This window comes from Rhincodon typus, chromosome 2, assembly GCF_021869965.1.
Source record: "Rhincodon typus isolate 14 chromosome 2, sRhiTyp1.1, whole genome shotgun sequence".
Classification (NCBI taxonomy): Eukaryota; Metazoa; Chordata; class Chondrichthyes; order Orectolobiformes; family Rhincodontidae; genus Rhincodon; species Rhincodon typus.
Window position 1 is genome coordinate 138,675,949 of NC_063333.1, and position 27,697 is coordinate 138,703,645.

General features: G+C 40.2%; 1 protein-coding gene across 4 annotated transcripts in view; it reads right to left on the reverse strand.

Moving 5' to 3' along the window:
• cdyl (chromodomain protein, Y-like) overlaps window positions 1-27,697 on the reverse strand; it is a 147,946-nt gene that overhangs the window by 7,589 nt on the left and 112,660 nt on the right. For all 4 annotated transcript variants that reach the window (XM_048610901.1, XM_020531014.2, XM_048610907.1 and 1 more), the window contains 3 exons: window positions 10,796-11,052; window positions 3,458-3,630; window positions 1,056-1,266 (listed from right to left, as the gene is read on the reverse strand). In XM_048610901.1, coding sequence (XP_048466858.1) covers window positions 1,056-1,266; window positions 3,458-3,630; window positions 10,796-11,052 — 641 coding nt within the window. The remainder of the gene's footprint in view (window positions 1-1,055; window positions 1,267-3,457; window positions 3,631-10,795; window positions 11,053-27,697) is intronic.

Genomic DNA, 27,697 nt, shown 5'->3' on the forward strand with positions numbered 1-27,697 from the left:
ACTCAATGCATTGATCAATGAAGGCAAGCATGCCGAATGTCTTCTTTACCACCGTCTACATGCGACTCCATTTTCGAAGAACTATGCACCTGCACCCCTCAGGCTCTTTGTTCGACAACACTCGCCAAGGTCCTAACATTGTCCTGTCTTGATTTGCTTTATCAACACTTCACAGTTATACAAATTAAACTCCATCTGTCACTCCTTGGCCCATTGGCCCATTGGCCCATCTGATCAAAATCCCATTGTACTCAGGAGATAAACTTCTTTACTGTCCACAGCACCACAAATTTTGGTGTCATCTGCAGACTTACTAACCATACGTCCTATTTTCCCATCCAAATCATTTATATAAATGATGAATGTTGTAACTGTATCTGCAACTACCACTTCCTCTGGCAGTTCATTCCATATATGCACCACCCTGTGTGGAAAAGTTACTCCAGTCCCTTTTAAATCTTTCTCCTCTTACCTTAAAAACATGGCCTCTAGTTTTGAACTCCCCTACCCTAGGGAAAAGATCTTTGCTATTCACCTTATCCTAACCCTTCATAATTTTATAAAACACTAAAGGTCACCTCTCAACCTCCTACACTCCAGTGAAAAAAAGACCTAGCTTACCCAGCCTCTCCTTAAACTCAAACACTCCAGTCCTGGTACAGAAAAGATTCACAAGGATGTTACACTCTCCAATTTAATAATATCCTTCCTGTAGCCCAGCCAGCTTCAAAATGGATGTCAGGTTAGAAAGCCAACAGCTATGCCAAAAATGTCAACAGTTAATGATAATAAAAGAAGTGACAGTTACCCATCAAAAAGGTCATTATATTTTAAAAAAGTTGTGTGGGGAATAAGTAGGTCAAAATGTAACTCATAACATTAACAGTGAATTTCCACTTTGCACTTCAGAAGACCCATTTAAATGCTGAATAGTGTTTTATTTTCCTTTTGTCTTTGTTCCTTTTATTTCTTTTAAACCTACATGTTGAAGCTTGCAATACTTTTAGAATATTTGCAAAGTATCTTTGATGGTTGCAGAATAATTAGCAACTTACCGAAGCTAACCCCATTATTCTGGGAAACGTCAGCGATGAACATCCATCTGGAGTCTGTCCAAAAGTAGTATAGGGAGTCTGAAACCATGCTTTCTCATTAGCCCACACCACATCACAAAGAGGTAATATGGAAGCTCCAAGACCAATCGCAGGACCATTCACAGCTACTATGATTGGTTTCTTAAACTGAATAAATGTATTGACAAAACTCCTAAACAAAAAGAAATCAAAACTTCATTCTTTGAATGGTTTCCAGCTATGCCAATTTGTGTACTGGTTAGTAAAGTGGTGGTTTAAAGACCATTGGCAGAAGCCCAAATATGAACAAAATTTAACAATATTACACAAGATGTCTCAAAACTCTAGGATTTTAAAATATTGATGACTTTTTTAATGGGTAGTTCAATCCTTGGGTTAATTCTGTGTCCAATTCTGTAAAAATTTCAGGCACAGATCAGTTTTTCTTTGAAAATTCATTCTAAACAAGCTCAAATATTCAAATTTGCTGATCATTTGAAAGAACTGCCAAATTAATCCAAATAATTTACAATACAGTACTAAAATTTTAGATCAAGATATATTTCTAATATACATCTAAACATTTTTAATTGTCCAGGTTTATATTTCTTTACATGCAAAATGCACAATTTTAATGACAATATCATACAATGGATTTCCAGAAGGCATATACACAAAAAATACTAGGGATGTGTGAACTTTTAAAGAAAAAGCAGAAAACGCTGGTAACTCCCTCCGGGCCAGTTAGCATCTGTGCAAATACAGAGCAGGATTTTTCAGTTTCCTGCCTTGCCACTTGGAAGATTCAGTAGAGGATGTATCACCATTGATCACAGAAACTCCACAGTCATTTCATCCTCTGAGTATTATTAATTGGTTACAGACAGAAAATTCACCACCTCCAATCCAGGCACAAGTTCTGCCTCAGGGGAACAGCTGGCCAATCAAATTGTTTGACAGTTCTGTAGTCCCAACAGTGTCAGTGGCAGCAATAGCCAGGACTGGAACTACAAGCAGTACCTAGATTCCAGGCCTGAGCAGGATGACCTGCTGGCTTTGCATCACTCAAGCTCCTCCTGGCAGTCTCAAAATTGAGATTGATCAGGATGTTCAAACTTCTTTATTAGTTCCTCAAAAAGTTCAATTAGCTTAGTAAGGAACTACCTCCCCTTAAAACTATGCTGACTATTCTGATTAATCCAAATAGTTAGAGTCCTATCTCCCAGTAGAGATTCCAGTAATTTGCGCACTACCAAGGTCAGACTAAAATAAAACAAAGAACTGCAGACGCTGGATATCTGAAACAAACAAAAACAGAAGTTACTGGAGAAATTCAGCAGCTCTGGAAACATCTACAGAAAGAAAACTTAAATGTTTTGAGTTCTGTGACCCTTCTTCAGGACTAGAAACAGATAAGGGAAGGTAGTATTTATGTTGAAGATGCTGGGGGAGAAAGCGGGAAGTGAGGAGTGAGCAGTTGGGGGATGGGCACAAGGGGCTGTCACTTCAATACAAACATGTAACCGTGCCAACATTTTTGTCTCAGGCCTGCTGCCAAGCTCCATCTTCATCTTCATCTTCCACTTAAGCATCTTACAGCCTTCAGGACTCAGCATGGAGTTTAATAATTTCAGAGCATGAATGCACCCTTCCTTGTCAATTATCCATGTCCACAACCCAAGTCCTGTTACAAAAGGAGTTGCTTTCAGGACATCCAATCCATTTTCAATTACTCAATCCTCATCACCATCTATTTAGCTGCTGCTTCTTCCGTGACTTACTATCAACAATCTTCTCTCTCTCGCGCTCTTGCTCTCTCTCTCTCTCCTCATTCTTTTGTTTTTCCCCCCTACCCCAACCCCATGATCAGCATATATACCATTTTCCCTAGCTGCCTCAGTTCTGAAGGGTCACAGGACATGAAACATTAACTTAGTTCCTCTCCACAGATGCTGCCAGACCTGCTGAATTTCTCAAACAATTTCTGCTTTTGTTTCTTATTGAGGTCAGATTGATTGGCCCATGAATTATTTGATCTATCCCTCACTCTTTTTGCATAATGGTACAATATTCACAGACCTCTAATTCCTTTGGTATCTCACCTATATCTAGTAGCAGCTGAAAAACATTGCTTAGGAGCATCCACTATTTCTCCGAACACTTCTTTTAACAGCTTGGGATACAGTTCATCTGGCCATTGTCATTTAGCAACCTTCAAGATCAATCCCTCCAGTACTTTATTATGCTTATTTAGCTCAAAAATTGTTAGATATCTATAACTCCTTCCAGTACTGATGAAAGATCATCAGCCTGAAATATTAACTCTTCACAGATACTGCTGACCAAATCCAGCATTTACTATTTTTATCTTAGATAACACATACCTGATGGATTCAGTCATTTTTGTACTTTCCCTCTTTCGGTCATCTGTTAATCGTCGAATGAAATAAATAAAATCAAGACCACAACAAAAGACACTTCCTACAGCACTCAGTAAAACCAATTTACTATCATCAGCTGCTGCAGTGTTCAGGGCACTTTGCATTTCCTTCATTACCTATAAAAAAAACAGAAAAACATTAACTGAATTCAGCCAATGTGAAATTTTAATTGCACGAACACAAATTTATTCCATTCAACATTTAAGAACTTGTTTAGCTTTTTTCCCCCTAAAGAGACTTGTACCTTGCCCCTTAAAAGGAACAATTGAAAGAAATTCAAGACAATGATGATACTGACTGGTACAAACAGTGCTGTTTCACTGGTGGAAAAGAATTGCAGGCTTTCAGTTGCAGTATTTCCTGCAAAGAACTCCAGCTCTGACAAAGCGACATGCAGAGGTTTAACACCTTCGGAGCTTGTAAATTTTGTGGTATCCTGGATTTACAACGCTACAAGTATTTTCTGTAGAGACTCATCAAATGCCCAGAACATAGCCTTTAGCATCTCCTCCTCTTATTGTAACAAAAGGGGAATACTCATCAAGAAATTCAAGTCCAAGCCCAAAGCTTTTTTTAAAAAAAAACATATGATTTGACAGAATTTCCCCGAAGTATCCAATGCATATGCAAAATGCATATATTTTAAGTGTATTCTTTAAAGAGAGTTTGGGCATCACTGGCTGGGCCAGCATGTATTTTGCATTATTAATTACACTTAAGGTGATGGTAGTGAGTTGCCTTCAAAGACTGCAGTCCATGGGGTTTAGGTACACTGGATAGGTTATTCATCATTTCTAAAAGATTATTATTTTAAGAAAGAGGGCTTTGAGACTTTAAAAATTGCTTGCTGGCCAGCATTAATTGTCCATCCCAAGTTGCCCTTGAGAAGGTAGCAGTGACCTTCCTGAACTACTGCAGTCCATGTGCTGTAGGTAGACCTACAATGTCCTTAGGGAGGGAGGGAATGCCAAGATTTTGATCCAGTGACAGTGAAGAAATAACAACATATTTCCAAGTTTGGATGGTGAGTGGCTTGGAGTGGCAACTGGAACTTTCCATGTATCTGCTACCCTTGTCCTTCTAAATGGCAGTAATCATGGGTTTGGATCGTTGGCAGATTTCTATAACGTATCTTGAGATGGTTCACATTGTGCCTCATAGATGATGAGCATGCTTCAGGGAGTCAGGTAGTGACATATTCACCACAGTATTCCTAGCTTCTGACCTGCTCTTGTAGCCACTGTATTTGTATGACAAATCCAGTTTAGTTCCTGGTCAATGGTAACCCCCGCGATGTTGATAGTGGGGATTCAATGATGATAATGCCATTGAATGTCAAGGGGTAGTGGTTGGATTATCTCTTGGAGATGATCATTGCCTGGCACTTGTGACATGTGTCATATGTCATAGGTGCCCCCTTGGTCCCTAATGAGCCCTACCATTTCCCTGATTATTCTTTTCCCCTTGTTATATTTATTTATTACCTTAGAAATCTCCCCAGTTTTAGCCACCAGTGTTTTTTCAAGTCCCCTCTTCACTTCCCTAATTGCTTTAAGTTTCCCCTATACCCCCCCACTTTCTATTTGCCACTGGTGTACATTGACTTGCTTTTTTTTGCATCTGTTAAAGCCTCTTTTCTTTCTTATCTAGTGCTGGATATTCCTAGACAGCCAGGATTCTCTAGGCTTGTAACTCCTACATTTCACCCTAAAGGGAACATGTTGGGCCTGTAGTCTTCGCCCTTCCATTCTGAATGCTCTTCACTGTTCTGCTATAGAATTGCTGTTCCGAGTCTACTTTGGCCAGACACTACCTTATTTTAATAAAATCTGCCTACTCCTAATCCAAAACCCTGTTTAACAGACCACCATTTTCCTTTTCCATAACAAACTTAAATTATACCATGTTGTGGTTGCAATCATTGAAACACTCTCCAACTGCCACCTCAAACACCTGTTTGGCTTCGGTCCCCGAATAAAGTCCAGCACTGCGCCGTCTCTTGTTGGACCTTCAACATGTTGATATAAAAAGCTCTCCTGAATATGTTTCAAGAAATCCATCCCCTTTAAATTCTTTACACTATGACTATCCTAATTAACACTGAATTCCCTTAATTATTACCCTATTATTGGTTTTACATACCTCAGTGAATTGTCTACATACTTGCTCTATTATTGCCCACTGACTGAGTGTCCCTAATACGCTCCCAGCCGTGACTGCTCCGTTTTAATCCTAGTCCCTTCCAAGATACTGTCCCTCCTTACTGCAGTAACTGATCCTTAACTAATAAGGGTTACTATTACACTAACTAATAGTGCAACACCAACCCCTCTTTCACACCCTCCCATCTAGCCTAAAGATCCTACACCCCAGAATGGTCAGTTGCCGGCTTCAACCATGTGAGATGGCAATATCACAATTCCACATGTCAATTTATGCCATTAACCCATTTGTCTTACCTAGAATACCCCTTGCAATAAAGTAGAGGCCATGAAGCTTGGCTTTAAAACTTCCTTGAAACTCAACATAAATGAACTCCCTCTGCCTTGGTTACTTTAATAAAGTATCCTGTATCCCTTATTGTACTAACATCGTCAGCTCTCCCCCTGAATTAATTTAAAATTCCTCCTAGCAGCATTAGCAAGCCTACCCACAAGGATGTTGGTCCCATTCTGGTTCAGGTTCAGACAGCCCTGCTTGCACAGGTTCTACTTCTCCAGAAACAATCCCAGTGATTCAGGAATCTGAAACCCTCCTTCCTACATCAATACTTGACTCACGCATTCATCTGCCCTATTCTCTTATTTCTGTGCCTGTTAGCATAAGGCACCGGGAGTAATCCAGAGATTACAATCTTTGAGGTCCTGCTCTTTAATCTATTGCCTAATTCCCTAAATTATTGATGCAAGACCTCATCCCTTGTATCAACATGTACCACTGCCTCTGTCTTATCACCCTTGCTTTTCAGGATGCCCTGGAATCACTGACATTTGACCCTAGCACAAAGAGGTAACATACGATAGTGGAGTCATGTCTGCAGCTGCAGATACACTGGCTGTTCCCCTAACTAATGAATCCCTTATCACTATCACTTCTGCTTTCTTCTTCCACCCCTCCTGTAGAATCAGATCGTTTTTGGTGCCAGAAGCTGGGCTCCATATGCACTTCCTTGAGGAAGGAATGCCTTCATCAGCTTCCAAAATGAATTTGTGAACAAGTCTGCAATATTGGCTGATTCTCTTTAACTGGTGGTCACCCATTCTCTTCTTTCCCCCAGTCCCTTGAGCTGTGGTGTGACCACCTCTGTAAACATGCTATCAATGTAACTCTTAGCCTCGTAGATGTCCCAGTGTCTCGAGCTCAATGTTTTGGAACTTGAATGGCAGTTGAATTTTCTGCAGTTTGGAGCACTTCTGGCAAACATGGTCATCTGGGATGCCGGCAGGATCCGTGACTTTCACATATAGCGGGTCACACATTCAATGATCTCACCTGTCAATAACTTGACGTTGATTAGTCTTGCTTGTTAAGTTTTTGAATTACTTAAATCTACCTTTACCTTATGTCTTCTTCTCTTATTCTATCATCATCCCTGGTGCTTCTTAGTTAATCCCTTAATAATCTCCCAGCTCTTGGGCCTTGGTCTGCTCCGGCCCTACTGATCTGTGGCAGTTGTTATTAAACAAGGCATTAGAGAAAAACAAAACCTCCCTTCCCCACTTCACTTTCTGCAGGTTGTACTTTTCAATAAATTCAAATTAAGAGTAATCTCGAATTAAAAGTCTAATGATGACCACAAAAGCATTAGGTATTATTGAAAAAGTCCATCTAGTTCACAAATGTACTGTCAGGAAGGAAGCTGCTGTCCTTACCTGTGACTCCAGACCCACAATAACGTGGTTGACTCTTAACTGACTTCTGGGCAATTAGGGATGGGAAGTAAATGTTCCCCCCCCTTAACTTGGACTTAAACTTTCTATTCCTTATTACAAAGTTATGCCCTCTTGTTCGAAATTCTAATACAAAAGGGGAAAACAACTTTCTACAATTACCCTATCAAGTCCCCCAAGAATCTTGCATGTTTCAATAATTTTATACAAGAATAAATATGATCTAAGAATGAATCAGGAAAAGAGGAAATAAAACATCAGTTTTTGTTTAATCCTGAAAGGTAAGTTTAAATGCAAGCAAATAACTATACAACATTCTTACATTGAGTGTTTTTTAAACTTTCTCTACACACCAAACTCAATAGTGTGATGCTGAAAAAGGTTGCTTTAGGGCATGTGATCTCTGTAACCCAATGCATCTGATAGCAACAAGTGAACTATAATTAATAGTTGGTGGTGCAGGCCTTCAGCAATATTCAAGAACTGAAGACAGCAAGACACTGACAACTGTATGGAAAAGCAGAATTTTCACAACGACAAATGAAAGTATGTTAGAAGATAAACTTACTTCCCACCCCTTGTGTGATGACTAACATTATGTAGCACATTTCAATGAACTTAGAATACTCGTTATTAAAAGTATGCTCTGTAGATTCTGTGTTGATATAAAAATTGATAATGTAAAGGTTAATCCAAAACAAAAATCTACATTTAATACAAATAGATGAGGGAGTTAGAGAGAATGAAAGGGGAAATTTTAGAATATGGCATCCGGACAGCGCTGGGGTTGGAGGAGGTAGAAAGAGGAAGTTCAAGAAATCAGAATCCGTGAATGGACAATCATGGTGGGGAGATGTTTTAGGGTTAAGCAATTTGTATAAACAGAGGAATAAAACAAATGGACTGGTGATAAATAGATGAATTCTCAGAAGCACATGAAATAGGAGCAGTAGGCCTTTCAGCCACTCGATCTTCTGCACCATTCAAACAGATCATAGCTGATCATCTATCTTTACTATTTATTCCCCAACATCTTCATTTCCCTTGATGCAATTAGTAAAACTTCAATCTTTCATGGGATATGGGCATCATTGGCAAGGCTAGCATTCACTACCTAAACCTAACATTGCTTAAAACGGAACAAAAACACAAGTTGCTGGAAAAGCTCAGGAGGTCTGGCAGCAATTATTTTTTCTTTATTCATTCACAGGATGAGGGTGTTACTGCCTAGGCCAGCATTTACTGCCCATCTCCAACTGCCCAGAGGGCAATTCCGAGTCAACCACATTGCTGAGAGTCTGGAGTCGCATGAAGGCTAGACCAGGTAAGGATGGCAATTTCCTTCCCTAAAGGACATTAGTTAAACAGATGAGTTTTTTTCCCCAACAATTGGCAATAGATTCATGGTCATCATTAGACTCTTAATTCCAGATATTTATTGAATTCAAATTTCACCATCTGCCGTGGTGGGATTCGAACCCAGGTCTCCAGAACATTATCTGGGACTCTGGATTAACAGTCCAGCTTTAATACCCATAGGCCATTGATTTTTTTTCTTCACAGAGAGGGAGGCAGAGTTAACTTTTCAGGTCCAGTGACCTTTCCTCAGAACTGAGGTGCTTCTAAGTACACGTCTCAGAACGGAGGAAGGTCTCCGAACCCGAAACGTTAACTCTGATTTTCTCTTCACAGATGATGCCAGGCCTGCTGAGCTTTTCCTGGAAGTGCTGTTTTTGTTCCTGATTTACAGCATCTACAGTTCTTTCAGTTTTTATTTCTTAAACGGAGGTAATTGTTCAGCCATTTCAGATGGCATTGAAGAATCAATGACATTGTTACAAATCTGGAGTTACTTGTAGGCTAGTCCTGGTAAAGATGGCAGATTTCCTTCCCCAAAAGAAAGGGATATTGGTAAACTGGATTGATTTTTACAACAGTTGATTATTGTACTGGATGATCATGATAACAAGATTAGTTTTATATAAAGAAAGATACATCTTAGAAAAATGCATAAGCTTTTGCAATTTTCAAATAAAGTAAAGTAATCCGATAATGGGAGAAAAAAATTGACAAATGCACATTATATACATCTGAAATTGTGGGATTTTGTTCTGCTGGATAAGTGCACCAAGTTCATTTCATGCTTCAAATGATTGCTCCTGTTAAAATGTATTAAATAAATTGATACTTTTGAGTTTAGCAAAAGCAAAAGACTAGCATTACGGATATTTTCTAATCAACCTACTCAGCTATTATTGCAGGGCTCTGGAGAAAGTGGAATTGGGCCTTCTGGCTCAGGAGCTAGAGACACTATCACTGCACCACATCAGCACTCAAGACCAGTTTAATATTAAACATCTATGACTTATATTGAATTTCAACCAGCTGTAATGGTCAGAGATCCTAAAATCTTCAGAGTGAGGTTAGGAATGCCAACAGTTACACCTTCTAGTAACATATCTTCTTATTTAGAAGCACATTTTAGGGAAAATTCAGGAATAAATGCAAAATCTATTGAGTACGGTATCTTCAGTTCCATAATATTTTGCAATACCTAGACAGATGTGCAGAATTTCAACATACACTTACCAAAACTAAAGTACCTGATAAACAGGGAGCTATTTGTACTTTGTGTATTTATATGCTATTTGAATGTTTCTGTGGAACAAGTGACAAAATATGCATTTTGCATAATTATGACAATTCAACATCTGCTGCAATAACTGAACCCAAATATTTCCTCAAAATATTTCAGGTATACAATATTAAAGAAAAAAAAATGTAATATCATAGTTTGACCTTGAAGTGGTGCACAAAATTAAAGCCAGAGAGGCTGATCCTCTGGGTTTACGCATGCCATGGCATTTCCATCATCACTCGTCCATTTCCTTGAAAGGATATCCAACCGCCATATTACTCACATATTTTAAGTTGTGTAAGGAAGACTCAGCTAACAGAAACTTATAATTAGAAACACAATAATCATGAATGAATGTAGATGCAACTTCCTTTGGATGTGATGGCAAGTTGAGGCCCTGTTTGCCCCTTGGTATTTTTCCAAATAAGAGTGAGGAACTATCGCTTGTCAGAATCAATATTTATCCCTCAGTTAACATCACAAATAAATTGCTGTCATTACATTGCTGTTTGTGGGAACTTGCTGTGTGCAAACTGACTTTCACATTTCTTAAACTGACAACAGTGACCATACTTCAAAAATACTTTGTTGAAAAACATCTTGCCATCCTGATGTGAGAAACGTTATAAAAACCAAAGATCTTTCATTAACTAATCCCCTGTACTATGAAGTAACTAAATGAGCAAGCAACAGTATTTGGAATGGATTTGTAGTTCTTCCGATAAAAATGAAAGGAAAGAAAATGCTACTCACCTCTGGATTTAAGGAATTATTTTCTGATGACTTGGTGGAAAGTAAAATGTGCGTAAACCCGTCTTGTTTCCTGACAACAATATCCCTATATCGGTAGGCACTTTCTGTTTGTCTCACACTGAATCTTAGTCTCTTATCAAAAGGTTGGTCCCGTCTGTCATCTATAAATTTCCTTTTGTGTCCTGCAACTCCCGTTACTGAACTTTGAATATTGGCAGTACCATTAGCTCCCAAAGCATCCAAGAAAGTAGGAGTACCTGCAGAAAAAAAAACAAACTTCTTGTTTTAAAATCCATTAAAAATGAGCAAGTGGATATATTCTACTAATGTTTGTTTAGGGCACACAGATTTAACAGCCATGACTGGCTGCTCTTGAAAAAGGGCTCTACAGCAAACAAAAATCAAAAATTACCACCTACTACTGAAAACTTTACTCATCAGGAATAATCAGTGGGCACATGGCCTTCTCTCATGGCAGGTCATTATATTTGTGTTTTTACAGCTGTGTCGGACAAATATAATTCAAAACATAGAACACGACCTTTATATCTTCATGGATTCCAAAAGTGCAGTTTAGTATTTGACACCTAGACGTATTTTTCTTCCATTGAATTGTTTACGATTTATTTCAATTATCAGCCTCAGTTTTTAAACTAATAATGTATTCAAATTCATAAAGGTCAGAGATGCACTGTAAGCATTACATCATGCTGACTCAAAAGTGCACAAATCCTACAACAGCTGCAAGTCTGCACAAACATGCAGACGTGTAAAGTGGATTTGAGTTGTAGACTTGAATGGCTGTAGTTCTCCTGCATAAAGCTATATCAATAGAACTGAATAACAGGCCTCAATTTTTGATCAGTGCCGAAGGCGATGGCGCTCAGAACTGACAAACAAAGCTACCAATGAAGATGCATCAACCGTTGTCAACAGGGCCCTCAACCAGGTCCGACCCATCTCCTGCACTTCCGCCCTCATTCCTTCTCTTCCCTCCTGCAACAGTGATAGGGTTCCCCTTATCCTCACCTACCATCCCACCAGCATCCACATCCAGAAGATCATCAGACACCATTTCCGCCACCGCCAGCGAGATGCCACCACCAGACACATATTCCCCTCCCCTCCCTTGTCCGCCTTCCGCAGGGACCGTTCATTCCGGGACACCCTGGTCCACACTTCCTTCACCTCCCACACCTCCACACAGCCCTACGGCACCTTCCCCTGCAACCGGCAAAGGTTTAATACCTGCCCATTTACCTCCTCCCTCCCCAGTATCCAAGGGCCCAAACATACCTTCCAGGTGAAGCAACACTTCACCTGTACTTCCCAGAACCTAGTCTCTGCATTCGCTGCTCACAATGTGATCTCCTCTACATTGGGGAAATGAAGCGTAGACTTGGCGACCGCTTCGCAGAACATCTACATTCTGCTTGCAAAAAAGACCCTGAACTACTTGTTGCCTGCCACTTCAATGCACCACCCTGCTCCCAGGCCAACATCTGTGTCTCTGGCTTGCTGCAGTGTTCCAGCGAAGCCCAATGCAAGCTGGAAGAACAACACCTCATTTTCCGCTTGGGGACCCTACAGCCCTCCGGACTCAATATTGAATTCAATAATTTTAGGGCCTAAACTCTTCCACGTCCCAGCCCCCCACCCCACACACCAGGCCTTGTTACCACATAGCCTGCCATTACACACCCCCTGTTGTTAGTCACTAACAGTCCCCATTAACAACAATTCACCCTCCCAGCCTGATTGTTAGCAACTCCTTTGTCTGTCCACCTATCTTTCTCTCTCTTTGGGCTCTATCCTATTGTTTACTCCTTACCCCACCCACCTCCCTATTTTTTGCATAAAAGCTGACGTTTTCCTAGCCACCATCAGTTCTGACGAAGGGTCACCGGACCCGAAAAGTTAACTGTTATTTTCTTCACAGATGCTGCCGCACCTGCTGAGCTTTTCCAGCAACTTTGTTTTCGTTCCTGATTTACAGCATCCGCAGTTCTTTCAGTTTTTATTATGCATCAATCTGTTGGCCTAGTTTTAATCTTTATTGATGTTAGTTTGAATATGATGAGTACTCAAGGTGATCTCAAGTACTCTTAAGCAGAAAGTCATTGAAATTCTCACAACAAACCAGGAAGCCAAATTCACAATTATCCTTCACATTTTAAACGCTGGTTTTCCAGGGCCAGAGGCTCTTCAACAGTAATTATGACTTGGCATAACATTGGTGTAAAATCTAATGATACCTCATTAACAAAGCACATCTTAGTTTTTTTCTCCAAACTGTAATATTAGTGTGAGAAGAATACTTTTTGTCAGATTCAGGATTTGGACTTGTATGCTGCAGAGAATTCAACAGCACACCTATTGGAGAAAAGTGGAATTATTCACTGCAACTTCTGGATTTCCACATTTCACTGTGCAAACTCCAGAAGCCACTCAGTTTCAGACAAAAAAAGCAGCAAGTGCTAACAATTTGCTGTCATTACTCTTCTACTGCAAAACTCAGGCCAATAATCAATGCATCTACCAAATTGTTTGTAAGTCTACTTCTATCACGGGAAATTTAAAAAAAAAGCCCTACACCTTCTCTCATACTAAAACTTGTGAGCCTTACATCTGCCAAAGACTTGCTTAATTCTATAGAAAGAATATGACGTCAAGCTCAAAAGGTATCTTTTGCACAAAACAGGTGAATACTTCGGTTGCATCAAAATCCAAGTGATTGAGAGATATGGAAGGCCCTAGCTGCAGACTGGCGCATGGGTGATGAAGATTTACTCAGCTCAGGAATGGGACAGCATTTCAGCAATCTTCACGACTGAGCAGCCCTCCTCAGAATCCGCACTGCTGATCCCACAGTGGGAAAGGGCTAGAAAAAATGTGCCCTAAAAATCAGTTCAATCACTGACCTAACTGGAAAACTGCATCCACTGCATCTATCTGCATCTGAAAACCAAAGCAAAAGCCAAAATCACATCAATCCCGGAAATTGCATACACCCTTATGGATAACAAGCAAAACAGTTGTCAGGAATGGAGAACCATCGTGGTTTCCTGTGAACTCAGTCACCTCACTGACTTCACTGCCCTGTAGGAGACCAAAAATAAGGCAAAAGGCAGCTAGGGGATGAAGGTAGTGGTTGTACTTTTTTCTGGAGAAGAAAACCAGATAATCAAGCCAGGATGCATGGAATTAGATTCACAATCAGAAACAAAACAACCACCAACTCCTAAGCTCCCTGCTGCCAATGACTGTCTCATGAATCTCTGCCTACAACTTACTAAGAACCAGCAGGCAAGTCATGAATGCCTATGCTCCAACCCTTGATGAGTCCGAAGAAAGCTTCTGTTTCAGCCTAGTTATCATACTCACTAACATTCTGAAGGAAGATAGATCATCCTCCTTGGGGACTTGAAAGCCCAGGTTGGAATCAACTCCCAACTCTGGGAAGAAATCAGTTGAAATTGCAAACCCCTTGGGATTTTACTGCTTGCCAAGTTGTAGAACAACAGCTGGTCATTCTCAACACCCTGTTCTGTCAAAAAAATAAGTTCAAGACTCGTTGGAGGCAGCCGCTAGCACAGGACTAACTATTTGTTGATCCCAAGACCAAAAGGATGTTCTCATTACCAAAGTGATTATCATTGCTGGACAGATCACTGGGTCATCCACTCTGTCCATCAAATGCCACCAGAAATAGTTGAAGATGAAGAAGCAGTTCAGAAAAAAAAGAAGGGTCAATGTTCCAAGAGCCAAGCAGCCTTGCGAACTTCCAACAATATCTTCATCAAAAATCACCAAAAAAAGTGTTAATTTTACTGGAGTGGAGGAAATCTGGGAAGAGCTGAAGACAGCCATCAATTCATGCTGTGAAGTAACTAATCAGCTAAAAGACCAGGAAACACCAAGACTAGTTCATCGATAATGACCAGATCATCTAAAACCTTACCAAAGAGGAAAGTTCCTGGCAGAACATCAGCAGTAAGGAGTTGAGTTGAGCTCAAACTGCAAAAGCAGAGTTACAAATGAAGTAGTAGGGAAATCAAGAATCAATGGAGGACTAAGAAAACTAAACTGTTGCAATTCCTTGCCAACAAGCATGACATCTGGCTTTTTCAGTGCCACCAAGATAAAAGACAAACTCCAACACTCCTGACCTCAAACCAATGCAGGGTAAGAATGGAACCCTCTCAGAAACAGAGAAAACGCTTCAAAAAAGTGCCAAATCATGATACAATCGTAGATGAGAACATGTTTGAGGAAATTCCCTAAATTCCCAAAGATGATCTTGGACTACTAGTTAGTGTAGCATGTGTTTAATTCATTTTGTGGGATGTGGGCATCGCCCGTTGGCCTGCATTTTATTGCCAGTCCCTAGTTGCCCTTGAGAAGGTGGTGGTGAGCTGCTTTTTTGAACCACTGCAGTCCACTTGCTGTGGGTTGACCCTCAATGCCGTTATGGGGAAGTAATTCCATGATTTTGACCCAGAGGCAGTGAAGGAACTGCAATATATTTCCAAGTCAGGATGGTGAGTGATTTGGAGGTGGCAGTGTTCCCATATATCTGCTACCCTTGTCCTTCGAGATGGAAGTGGTCGTGGGTTTGGAAGGTGCTGTCTGCGGATCTTTGGTGAATTTCTGCAATGCATCTTGTAGATAGTACACACTGCTGCTACTTGAGTGTCGGTGGTGAAAGGGAGTGGACGCTTGTGGATGTAGTGCCAATCAAGTGGGCTGCTTTGTCCTGAATGGTGTCAAGCTTCGAGTGTTGTTGGGGCTACACTCATCCAGGCAAGTGGGGACTATTCCATCACACTCCTGACTTGTGCCTTGTAAATGGTGGACAGGCTTTGAGGAGTCAGGAGCTGAGTCACCCACTGCAGTATTCCTTGCTTCTGACCTACTCATGCGGTGAGTCCAGTGGAGTTTCTGGTCAATGATAACCAAGGATGTTGACAGTGGGGATTCAGTGATGGTAACACCATTGAATATCAATGGGCAATGGTCATAGCCTGGCATTTTTGTGGTGAGAATGTTACTTGCCACTTGTCAGCCCAAGCCTGGATATTGTCCAGATCTTGTTACATTTGGACATGGACTGCTGCAGTATCTGAGGAGTCACAAATGGTGCTGAATATTATGCAATCAATCAGTTGGTGAACATCCCCACTTCTGACCTTATGATGGTGGCAAGATCATTGATGAAGCAGCTGGAGATGGTTGGGCCTAGAACACTACCCTAAGGAACTCCTGCAGAGATGTCAGGAGCTGAGATGACCAACCTCCAACAACCATGACCATCTTACTTGTCAGTTATGACTCCAACCACTGGAGGGCCTGCCCCAGATTTCCATTGATTCTAGTTTTGCCAGGGGTCCTCAATGCCAAGTGGAGGAGCAGAGCTTATCGGTCATCTCCATCAACTGTTACTGAAAATCTGGGGCAAAAAAGAAACCCCTGGTGATCTCTGGGATACTGCCATCACCACCATCTTCAAAAATGATGACAAAATGGAAGTGGAAATTACGATTGAGCCTCCCTATTCTCCATCATCTTAAAGATCACCACCCGAGTCCTTGCTAGGCACCTTCTCCCAGTCTCCAAAGAAATTCTTCTGGAAAGGCAGTGTGATTTCCAACCTAACTGTGGAACCATGAATGTGATTTTCACTGCTCAACAATCAAGAGAAACGCCAAGAACAAGATGAACCACTCTACATGGCCTTTGACCAAAGCTTTTGAGTCAATTGGGAAATCCTATGGAAAACCCTGTCAAAGGCCAACTGTCCAATGAAATTCATCAACATCTCCATCTCTTCCACAACGAGATGTTGGCAACACTCCTCTAGACAGTAATGTGACAGAATCCTTTGGGGTCAAGACAGATCAAGCAGAGATGTGTTTATGGCCCCACCTTTTCTCCACCCTCATCGCCACCATTCTTCTGCTTCATCTTGTCCAGAACAAGTTTCTCAGTCGTGTGGACACTGTCTCCTGCAGACGGTAAACTTTTCAATCTCAAGCACTTAAAATCCAACAAGCAAGTGACATCGACTTCGCTAATAGAACTTTCATATGCAAATGACAATGAAATCTTCCAAGCTTCACTCAACACCTTCGCCAAAGCAGATACTGAAGAAATGTTTTGGCCTCAACCTCACGGAGACTGAAATCCTTTACCAACCCATCCCAGAGTAAGTTCCAGTCTATGCCCTCATTAAGGCCAAGAGAAATCCTCCAAATGAGGAATATTTCCCTAGCTGGGGAAATCATCTCTCATCTAAGGCTGACATTGATGCAGAGATCTAACAGCACATCTAATCCGCGAGTGCCACCTTTGGATCCCTAAGGTTGAGAGTCTTTAGCAACCATGATATCTGTATGAATGCCAAGATCAGTGCATTTAGGCAGTCATCCTTCCAACTCTTACACATAGCTCCAAAACTTGGAATACATGTGAACTTAAGGCCCAGTAGAAGTACCAATGTTTTGAGATAGATCCTCCACATCAGCTGGGAGGACAGGCATACTAAAAACAGCATCCAGCCCATGATCACCCAAAACCAATTCTCCTGGCTGGACACATGCTTAGGATGCTTGTGTGCTGACTGACGAAGCAAATCTTCTTTACTGAGCTCATGGGAAGCACATGAGCAAGAGGACTCAAAGTATTTCAAAGACTCTCTGAAGGCTTACTTCAAAAATGCAACATAGACATCAATGTCTTGGTGACCCTTGGTCAGAAGAAACTGACTTGGAAGAACCTCCCGTACGAACAGAGACAATTCTTGGAGAACACCCGTTGTCAAAAGAAAGCACAGAAAAGGAACTGGAGCAAGGAATGCCAGTGAGTGATTGAGGCCAAGGACCAATCCCACCTTCCAGAAACACCTGTCAAACGTTTGGTCAGAGATGTGACTCCAGGATCAGGCTAATCAGCCACACAAGGATCCAAAGAACACATGACCAAAGACATCAAATTTCCTAGGTAGAACATCTCACTAGTAAGCAATTGGTGACATTGACAATTGAAGTACTTCCTACTTTTGCATTCAATTCCTTTCACAATAGATGATAATATTCTATTAGCTCTCCCAATTACTTGCTGAATCTGTAACCCATTGTAATTCATTCATTCATACACCCAGATCCCACTGCATCTCAGAACTCTGAATCTCTCACTATTTAAATAATGCTGACACCAGGATTAGGGACAATGGTGGCTGTACCGTTGGGATAGTTTACACCTGAACCATGCTGGGACCAGTATTCTTGCAAGTTATATACTAAGGAGTGGAGATGGGTTTAAACTAGAAGTAGTGGGGAAAGGGATCAAATGATGTAACACCTGCAAATGTTACTGCATGTTGACATTACAGTTAAGAAAGCACAACAATGTCTCTACTTCCTCAGAAGGCTAAGCAAATTCAATATGTCCACAATGACTCTTACCAATTTTTATAGATGCACAATAGAAAACATCCTATCTGGTATGGTGACTGCTCTGCCCAAGACCTAAAGAAATTACAGAGAGTTGCGAACATAGCCCGGTCCATCATGCAAACCAGCCTTCCATCAATCGATCTGTCTACATTGCCCACTGCCCACTGCCCCAGGAAAGCAAACAACATAATCAAAGAACCTTTCTGCCCCAGTTACATGCTCTTGCAGAAAATATAAAAGTTTGAAAACACGTACCTACAGATCCTTCCACTTATCAGACTTTTGAACAAACCTCTCATATTGGAGTTGATCTTTCTCTGCACCTTCTCTGTAGCTGTAACACTATATTCTGCATTCTGTTCTATAACCCTGATGTACTTATGTAAGGTATGATTTGCCTGGATAGCATGCAAAACGATATTTTTCACTCTTTGTACACGTGTCAATAATAAATCAAATCAAATCAAATCACTGACTTTCCGAACTCAGTTCATAGGTTGCTTTTCTCCCACATTTGCAACAGAAAGCATGGGAAAGAATCAGCATATGACTGAAGGAGCAATTCCTTGCTATATCTTTCTATTTAGAGGACTACTGTCTGATTAGCCATTCTTCTGAATAAATTTACTGAGGTCCAAATCACATAAGTCCAATGTACTATGAAGGTTGCTCTAAATTGACAAAAAAGGAAGGAGGGGAGCAGGATCTGGATGGAAGTATAGCAACCTAAACATAAAGAAAGATGGCAAACAGCAAATTTTCAGTGTATATTAAAAAAAAGATAACAAATGATACTTGAGCTTAAGAATCTTGTTAAAAATGCAGTGACCACCAAGAATAAACTAAATATTAAACCTTCAATTACCTATATATTAAACGTACACAACACTGGCACCAAAACATAAGCCAAGTACAAACAAAAACACACCATTGGGGCTATAGAAAAGATGAGAAGCTACCAAAACAAGTGCTACATGTGTAAATGCATGTGGCATAAGAAATAAAACTAATTGATTCAGAATACAAGGTTAATTTATTAGGTATGCTGCAGCCAGATCTTCATGGCTACCACATTTCAGGCATGATGGGGAACTAAGTATGTTGTTATGGGACCTTTCAAAAAAAAAAGAGAAAGTTGAAAAAAAAAACACCTTTCATTCAGGGTCATCAGTGGAAAAAAAATGCTCAAGAAAGAACATACAACCATATATGCTAAGTGGGAGATTTAAATTTTCACATCAACTCAACTAATAAAAAAGAAACTTGCTTCAAAACTACTTAATTGAATGCAAAATACTTTGAGACATTGTTATTATTGGCTGACGAAATGTGCTAAATGAATGCATTTTGTGATGCTGCAGGAAATGCAGCCATCAATTTTGCATACAGCAAACTCCCCCAAAAAAGCCAATGTGATAATGATTAGATGATCTATTTTGTGATGCAAGTCAGAGGACACATATTGACTAAGAAAATCGAGGATATTCCTATAGTTTTCTTTATCGATGCAACTTTTTTTCATATCTATTCAACCAGGCAGATCTGAAAGATGGCATCACCAACAGTGTAGCACTCCCTCAGTATGACACTGGAGGTGTCGACCGATTTTATTGCTGAAATCCTGGAGTGAGACATGAAGACTGCTACCACCTGGAACTCAATTTATTTTCAGAACAACATGTTCTAGGAACAAAGAACAGGACACATTAGATCTGACATATCAGCTTTAGTTAACAATCTGTCAGCAAGGGAATAGTGGTCATAATTACCATAATATAACTGAATTTAATTGTCATTGGGCTTTCATATAACCTCTGTGAGCTGATCGCTATCATCTCTAACACCTCAGATAACAATGAAAATGATTGGTCTTTTCAAGAAAGACCAGTTTTCATTTTCATGCCATCTGAGGTTACTGAGTGGCTCAGTCATTGATATATTCAAGCTGGAGACTAATAGACATTTGTACTCTAAATCAAATTAATAGATAGAGGGATGATGCAGGAAAGTGGATTGAGATAGGCAGTCAGCTATGATTTTATTGAAGGGTGGAAAAGGATCAAAGTGTCTGGTTCTTTTTCCTAATGTTCTTATTGTCAAAGTCTAGACAAGCATATGGGTGTGGGCGCAGGGTGCATCAGTGGGCAGAGAATTTAATTTAACTGCGACCTCTCAAGTAAGACTGCAGTGCACATTGTCATAGAGTACCCAGTGTTATGTAAAATAAGGTTTCTGTAAAATTATACAACAGCAAGGTGAATGCCGCAGTGCAATGAGGTCACCTGTCAGAGTGCACTAGGCTGCAGCATCAAAAAAAGTGGTGTCCCAGAATGAACAGGCAAGCTCAGAGTTAGTGTTACAGCCGTTCCCACTATTGTTCACTACTGTCCCTTAGGGAAGGAAAGAGGTCTACATATGACTCCAGATCCACAACTAATGTGAATGACTCGTAACTGGCCTCTGGGCAATTAGGGATGGGCAATAAATGCTGGCCTAGCCAGCAATGCCCACAACCTGTGAATGAATTTAAAAAAAAAAATGGAAAAATCACAGCTTCAATAACCAGAGCAATCTCACATATTTCTTTAAAGTGAGAGCCTGTCCTTGCTGGTTGCATGCATTTCCAGTCCTCCGCTGACAGACCTGGCAGCCCAGGAATAGGTTGCTTGCTTCATATCATCCACATTATGATAAAATCCAAATTTCTAAACTAAATGAAAGTGATATATGGAGATCAACCTCCCAGACCTTGAGAGAGTTTTGGCAGGTTACAAGGGACTCGAGGGTTATGGGGGAGCAGCTTGGAAAACAGAGTTAAGGCTACAATCAAACCAGCCATTGTCTTACTGAATGACAGAGCAGGCTTGAAGGGCTGAATGGATTAGTCTTGCTCCTATTTCTGGAGCAATATGCTAGAAAGTCATTAACTAAAATGCTAAACTTGATAAGGTAAACAACTTTGAGGGGACGATCAATTAATTGACCACTGCTTGCACTGAATTGTTGACAAGAAAACTTAAGCAAAAAACTTATGTACAATACAAAACCATACTTGGCAAAACTTTTTTGAATAGTTCAGCAACAATAGTGAAAAAACAGGAGGTAAAGACTGGTCAAAGCTAAATGTAAGAAAAAACTCCAGATAGAAATCTAACACACAAAAACATCCATAAAAAGCGAAAGGAATATAATGTATTAAGGTGTGCTAAAAAGGATGAGGGGAGAAAAAAAACTTGCAAGGGGTGGTCAGAGCTAACACAACTTTGTAAATATTTTATATGAGAAAAAGAATGTTGAGGTGGAGAATGTATGGGCCCATAACAGACAAAAGCACTCAAGAATAAAACAGATAATATGAAAATACTAGACCTATAGATGAATACTTGTATTTGCTTTCAATAGAAGAGGACAAAATCCAAATGGTATAAGATAGCCTAAAAAGTAAGTCAAGGACAGGAATGTTTTAGATTTATACGAGTGAAAAATAATAATGGAGTAAATAATGTGCTTGAAGATAGAAAGGACAGTTGAGAAAATTGCAGATGCACAACTTCTGTGTCTTCTAGATTTAGGGATTGTATTTTCGATTAGAAAATGTAAACATCATTCCATTATTTAAGGAGGGAGAGAGATACCAGAAAATTATAAAACTTGCCACAGTTTAATGTTAGATTCTAGTAACTTGCCCACAAATATGATCAGATACACAAAGTAATTGTGCCTTTGGCTAAATATAAGCTGATCAAAGAGATTCAGTATTTGTTTGAAGGGTAGGGTATATCTGATTTAATTAAGTTTTTTCTTAAGGAGGATCATTCACATGGAGGGTAGAGGCATGTCTTGAGATGTTATCCTTATGAATTTCAAGAAGGCATTTGTCAAAGTTCCACAGAAGGCTTTATTACAAATGAAGCCCATTGAGCTGGCTGGAAGGTAGAAGAACAAAAGAACAAAACAGCACAGGAACAGGCCCATTGGGCTTCTAAACCTGCACTGCAACATTTTGCCCTTCCATACTAAAACTGTCTTCACTTGCAGGATCTGTATCCCGCTTTTTGCTTCCTATTCATGTATTCGTCCAGGTGCTTCTTGAATGCTGCTATTGTGGCTGCTTCCACCACCACCACCTCTGGAAGTGCATTTCAGGCACTCACCACCCTTTGTGTAAAAGGCTTGCCTCACACATCTCTTAAAACTTCCCCCAACGCCCCCCACCTTGCACCTTGAACCTGTGTCCTCTAGTAATTGGCCCCTCTACCCTGGGAAAAAAGCCTCATGCTTTCCACTCTATCCATGCCATTCATAATCTTATAAACTTCAATTAGGTTGCCCTCAACCTCCTGTGTTCCAGTGAAAACAAACCCAGTCTAGCCAACCTTTCTTCATAGCTAAAATTCCCCATACCAGGCAACACCTTGGTAAACCTTTTCTGTACCCTCTCCAAAACATCCACATCCTTCTGGTAGTGCGGTGATCAGAACTGTACACAATATTCCAAGTGTGGCCTAACTAAAGTTCTATAACCTGCAGCCTAACTTGTCTATTCTTATACTCAATGTCCATTCCAATGAAGGCAAGCATGCTTTTTTACTACCTTATCTACCTGCACTATCAAATCTAGGGACCAAGGGAGGGTATGCTGGCAGTGAGACAAGTGTTATTCTACAAGGATCTGCCCTGGACTTTAGCTTTTTACTATATTATGTGATTTATGTGAAGGAAATAAGAGTGTAAGATATCCATATGACAGATGACACTCAAGGTAGGAGACAATGTGAAGACAATGCAAACAGGACATAGGTTAAATGAACGAGAAAAAGCTATGTCCAACGTGGGCAAGGAAGGCAGTTTTGGATATAAGCAAGAAAAGTCATAGTATTTTATTGAGGGCATCCTTTGAAAGGAAGGCTTATATTCCATTAGTCTTCTGCAAGAACCAGTTTCTTAAGTTCAGATTGCTGTAGTTATTAATTCCAAGGTATCATCCAAGTAGAAAGATTCCCTCAACTTGTATTACTAATCAAGAAGTAAACAATGGAAAATAGATCTTTGTGATCATATTGTGCTTAAATTTAGCAATGTTTTCATCTGTAATAGTCACCATATTTTGCATGTAAGAAGTGGAGACATTCCTGAAAGTTGTTGTAAATATACCAGTCCTTTTTTCATCCCATATTCACGCACAGCTTTCATTCCGAAACGTAGCTGAAACATGGACCATTTTATCCAAGTTCCCAGGAAAGTATTGACTGCAAGTAAAACAACCTCAGCAATCTGGAATTGGATCCATTAACAATGGTCCTTAGACGGTAAGGAGCTGTGATTTCTCTGCATTCACCACAAAACCTAGCCACGGTTGTAGAAGTAAAATTTACAGACTCTGCTGATTTGACAGCAAGTATTTCTGCCAATTAAGAGAAAGTTGGCACACTTCAACTATAGGTTTTTGAAAGTGTTACCCTACAAACAGATAAACTGGAATACAGGAGCAGTTCAGAGCTAGGAGGGGCTAAATTGGGTAGTCCGTAAGTATGCAAAGATCAGATGGTGCAATTTATCCTTCCATTCATGTAACACAATGCAGACAGCACAACATTATCATGCTGCTTACTTGTTAACGTGATTACTGCATGCAGTCACTATCTGTGCACAGTCAAATAGCTCAACAGAGGACCCGAAATCAATATGCACTCTAATACATTTTCACCTTTCTCACATGCTCATGCCCCTGTTCCTCAGCAGTTTTCCTAGTAGTTTGCAAAGGCAGTCATGATTTTGCTAATGATCTTGAAACCAGTTCAAACCCAGTCCTAGAAGGCTCCTCCAGGCAGGATCATTGATCTGCTCTAGTGCTCTTCTTGTAGTAACGTAACTGCCATTGTATGTATGACTGGTGCATGTGCAGTACACAGTGTATATATCTGTGCGCACTGATCATGAACTGGAGTAATCAGTTATGTCAATGACTGTTAACAGATGAAAACATAGCCAATTAATCATATGTATCTTGCGAGCCTTTGAAATAATTTTCCCACAGTTTTCTTCAATAGTAATGTCAGCAGTGGATTTTCTTGACACATGAAAACATACAAAATATGGGCCAGAGTAGCTCACTTGGCCCTTCAAGTCTGCTCTGCATTTGATATGATTACAGCTGATCCTCCAACTTAGTACCCTGTTCCCACTTCTTGACCCCTTACCTTTGATCCCTTTAGCCCCAAGAACTACATATAAATTCCTTCAAGAACATTCGATGTTTTAGCCTCAAGTGCTTTCTGTGACAGAGGATTCCATAGGTTCACACTGGGTGACGAAATTTCTCATTAGTTCCAAATAGCCTGCCCTGCATCCTTAAACTGTGACCCCTGTTTCTGGACTCCCTAGTAATCAGGAACATCTTTCCTGTCTTTACCCTGTCTAGACTAGCTTAAGTTTTATAAGTTTTATAGATTTCTTCTAGACTCCAGTGAATATCGTCCCAACTGATCCATCTTCAAAAAAGATTGATGTTAATGCAGCCCTTGCGCAGCTCAGAATTTAGAATGGTGGCTGTAGCAGTTGGTAGATTTCACTAAGGACCCTACTGAAATGCAGTCATCTCATTCACAATTCCTTGCTGAAGTTCCAGTAGGAGGAGAATTGCTCCCTAACCGAATGTGGCTTCCTATTCACCTCTTCCTCTCCCAACAGATTATCTTGCACAGTGTAGACTCTGCCAATTCAAAGATGTTCACTATAAAACAAAAGCTTATAAGTTTACCTATGATTGGCAGCAGCTGGTTTTAAGTCAGCAGAAAGCACTTCAGCACCTAACACATCAATCCCTGTTAATGCTTGAAACAACTAGATAAGCACCATAAAATATCTAAACCTCTTGCAACAGTCAGAAGTCAATCAGCACATTAAAAAGTGCATCAACTAGCAGGTTAACAGATGCTGGTTTGAGGAGGCAGGCTGCAGAAACAGCATGATAGGGGTGGTTGTTCCTGGTGCTTAAGTTTGAACAGCTGAGCCGGTCTTATGTCCGTCAGCTTAATAATCTACCTGCTCTAAAAATCCAGATGTTAAATTTTGCCGCTAATGTCTTTATCCATATTCAGGTGTCACCTAGGCTGTGCATTCACATTTTGGTACCCCAAGGCCCCAGCTAATATAAAAACCAGGCACTAGCAAGCCCAAATACTTGCTCTCATTCCTTAATCCTTCCTCCTTCGAGGAAGTGCATAAACTTTGCTCAAAATGACTGAAAAGGGATTTTTTGGGATATAACAAGACCTACCAACAGACCATTCATATTCCAAACATTGCGCCATTCACAGAAATCAAATTTTCCATTAAAAAATCTTGGACAAGCTATATTAACTTCAAGGTGACATTTCCTTCACCTCAATCTGCTTCATATATTACATTTTTAATACAAAATTTAATAGGTATAGAGCAAAGATTTAGGTAGAAAGTAACACTAATCAAAACGGAGCGAAATCAAAGCAAGCATCTTTCACCAGTGCAGACAAAAATTGGCTCTCACATTAAAGAAAGATCTATTTTTAATTCTAACAGAAAGAAATGAGATTGTTAAGATATACATTTCAATTAAACAATGAAAGGTCAGGAAGAGTTGTTTGTCGCTCATGGTCTGGTGATAAAGTAGATCAAGATCTTTAGACCAAATGATAATTTCTGTGCAAGATAAGGAATTCACAATTGATTTAGGAAATGACAAGAACCTACAATATTAAGTGCACTTAATCGTTTCATTATTTGGCTTTGCAAGCCTCTAATGTAGAAATGTAATATGTTGAAACTTTTGACTACCATCCAACTATTCTATCTTTGCATAGTCTGTATAGTTAAGATGCAGTTGATGCAGTTGATACAGTTGCTAAATCAAATAGGGCAAATTATAAATGGGGAACAAAGATGACAGACCAATTAAGTGAAGTTGTAGACTTGCTCGCTGAGCGGATGTGTTTGGTTGCAGACGTTTTGTCACCCTGCTAGGTAACATCGGCAGTGCGCCTCCGGTGAAATGTCGGTGGTCTGTCCCATTTGTTATTTATATATGCCTCGGTTTGCTGGGGTGGTTGGCATTACTTCTAGTTGTGTTTTTCAGTGGTTCGTATATTGGGTCCAGTTCAATGTGTTTGTTGATGGGAGTTCGGGTTGGAATGCCAGGCCTACAGGAATTCCTTGGCATGACTGTTTGGCTCACGTGATGATGGAGGTGTTGTCCCAGTTGAATTAGTGTCCTTCTTTGTCCGTGAGAATTGAGACCAGCGAGAATTGGTCATCTCTCTGGTAGCTAGTTGGTGTTCATGTATCCTTATTGTCAGTTTGCTTCCAGTTTGGCCTACATAATGTTTTTCACATGGTATTTTGTACATAACGTTAGTTTTATTGGTTATGGGTAAGGGATCCTTTACGTTCATCAGTAGCTGTCACAGGGTGGTTGTTGGTTTGTGGGCTATCCTGATACCTAGGGGTCTGAGTAGTCTTGTGGTCATTTCTGATATGTCTCTGATGTACAGTAGGGTGACTAGTGTATCTGGCCATGTTGTGTCTTCTTGTTGTGATGTGCTGCGGAGGTAACGGCAGATTGTGTTTTTTAGGTATCCATTCCTTTTAAAAAACTTGTGTAAGTGCTCCTGTTCTGCTTTGTACCATTCTGGATTGCTGCAGTATGTTGTAGCCCATATGAATAATGTCCTGATGCAGCTCCGTTTATGGGCGTTGGAGTGGTTGCTGGAGTAATAAAGTTTCTGGCCCGTACATGTGGCTTTTGAACCTAGAGACGAAATTGTATTGACAGTGAATATTTCATTTCTCCCTTTCACTGCCGCAGAAGTAATAGAGAAATTGTAAAAGATGAAAACAGACACAGGGGAGGGGTAGGTCAGAGAGAAAATTTAAAAGTTTGGCAAAACTCAAAGTTAAAAAAGGTCTTTAGGATGCATCCTAGGTTCCTGGGAAAAGTGCAGTTGGAGACAGTAAATGCTCTGGCCATAATCTTTCCACTCTCAAGTGGAATGTCAGAAGACTGGAGGTTGCAAATCTGTTTTTAACCACTGCTCAGAAAAAGGAAAGACAAGGGAAAAGCCAGCAACTAGAAGCCAGTTGACATAACGATGGCAGGGAAAATTTCAGACGATAATCCAAAGGCAAAATTGCCATTAAAAAGGACGAACTAAATAACAGCCATGATGAATTCAATAAAGAAAATTATGCTGACTAAAATTATTTGAATCTTCAGTGACATAGAAAAGGTTGAAGATTCTTTGAAGGAATGAGGTGTGCACAGACTTTCAAAAGATGTTGAATAAGGAATATCATAAATTAACCTATCAGCAAAAATGAAGCCTGGGGAGTTAAAGGGACATTAGTGGTGGCATTACAGAGTTATTTATGGGACAGAAAGCAAAGACTAGTGATGAGTAGTTGTTTATCAAAC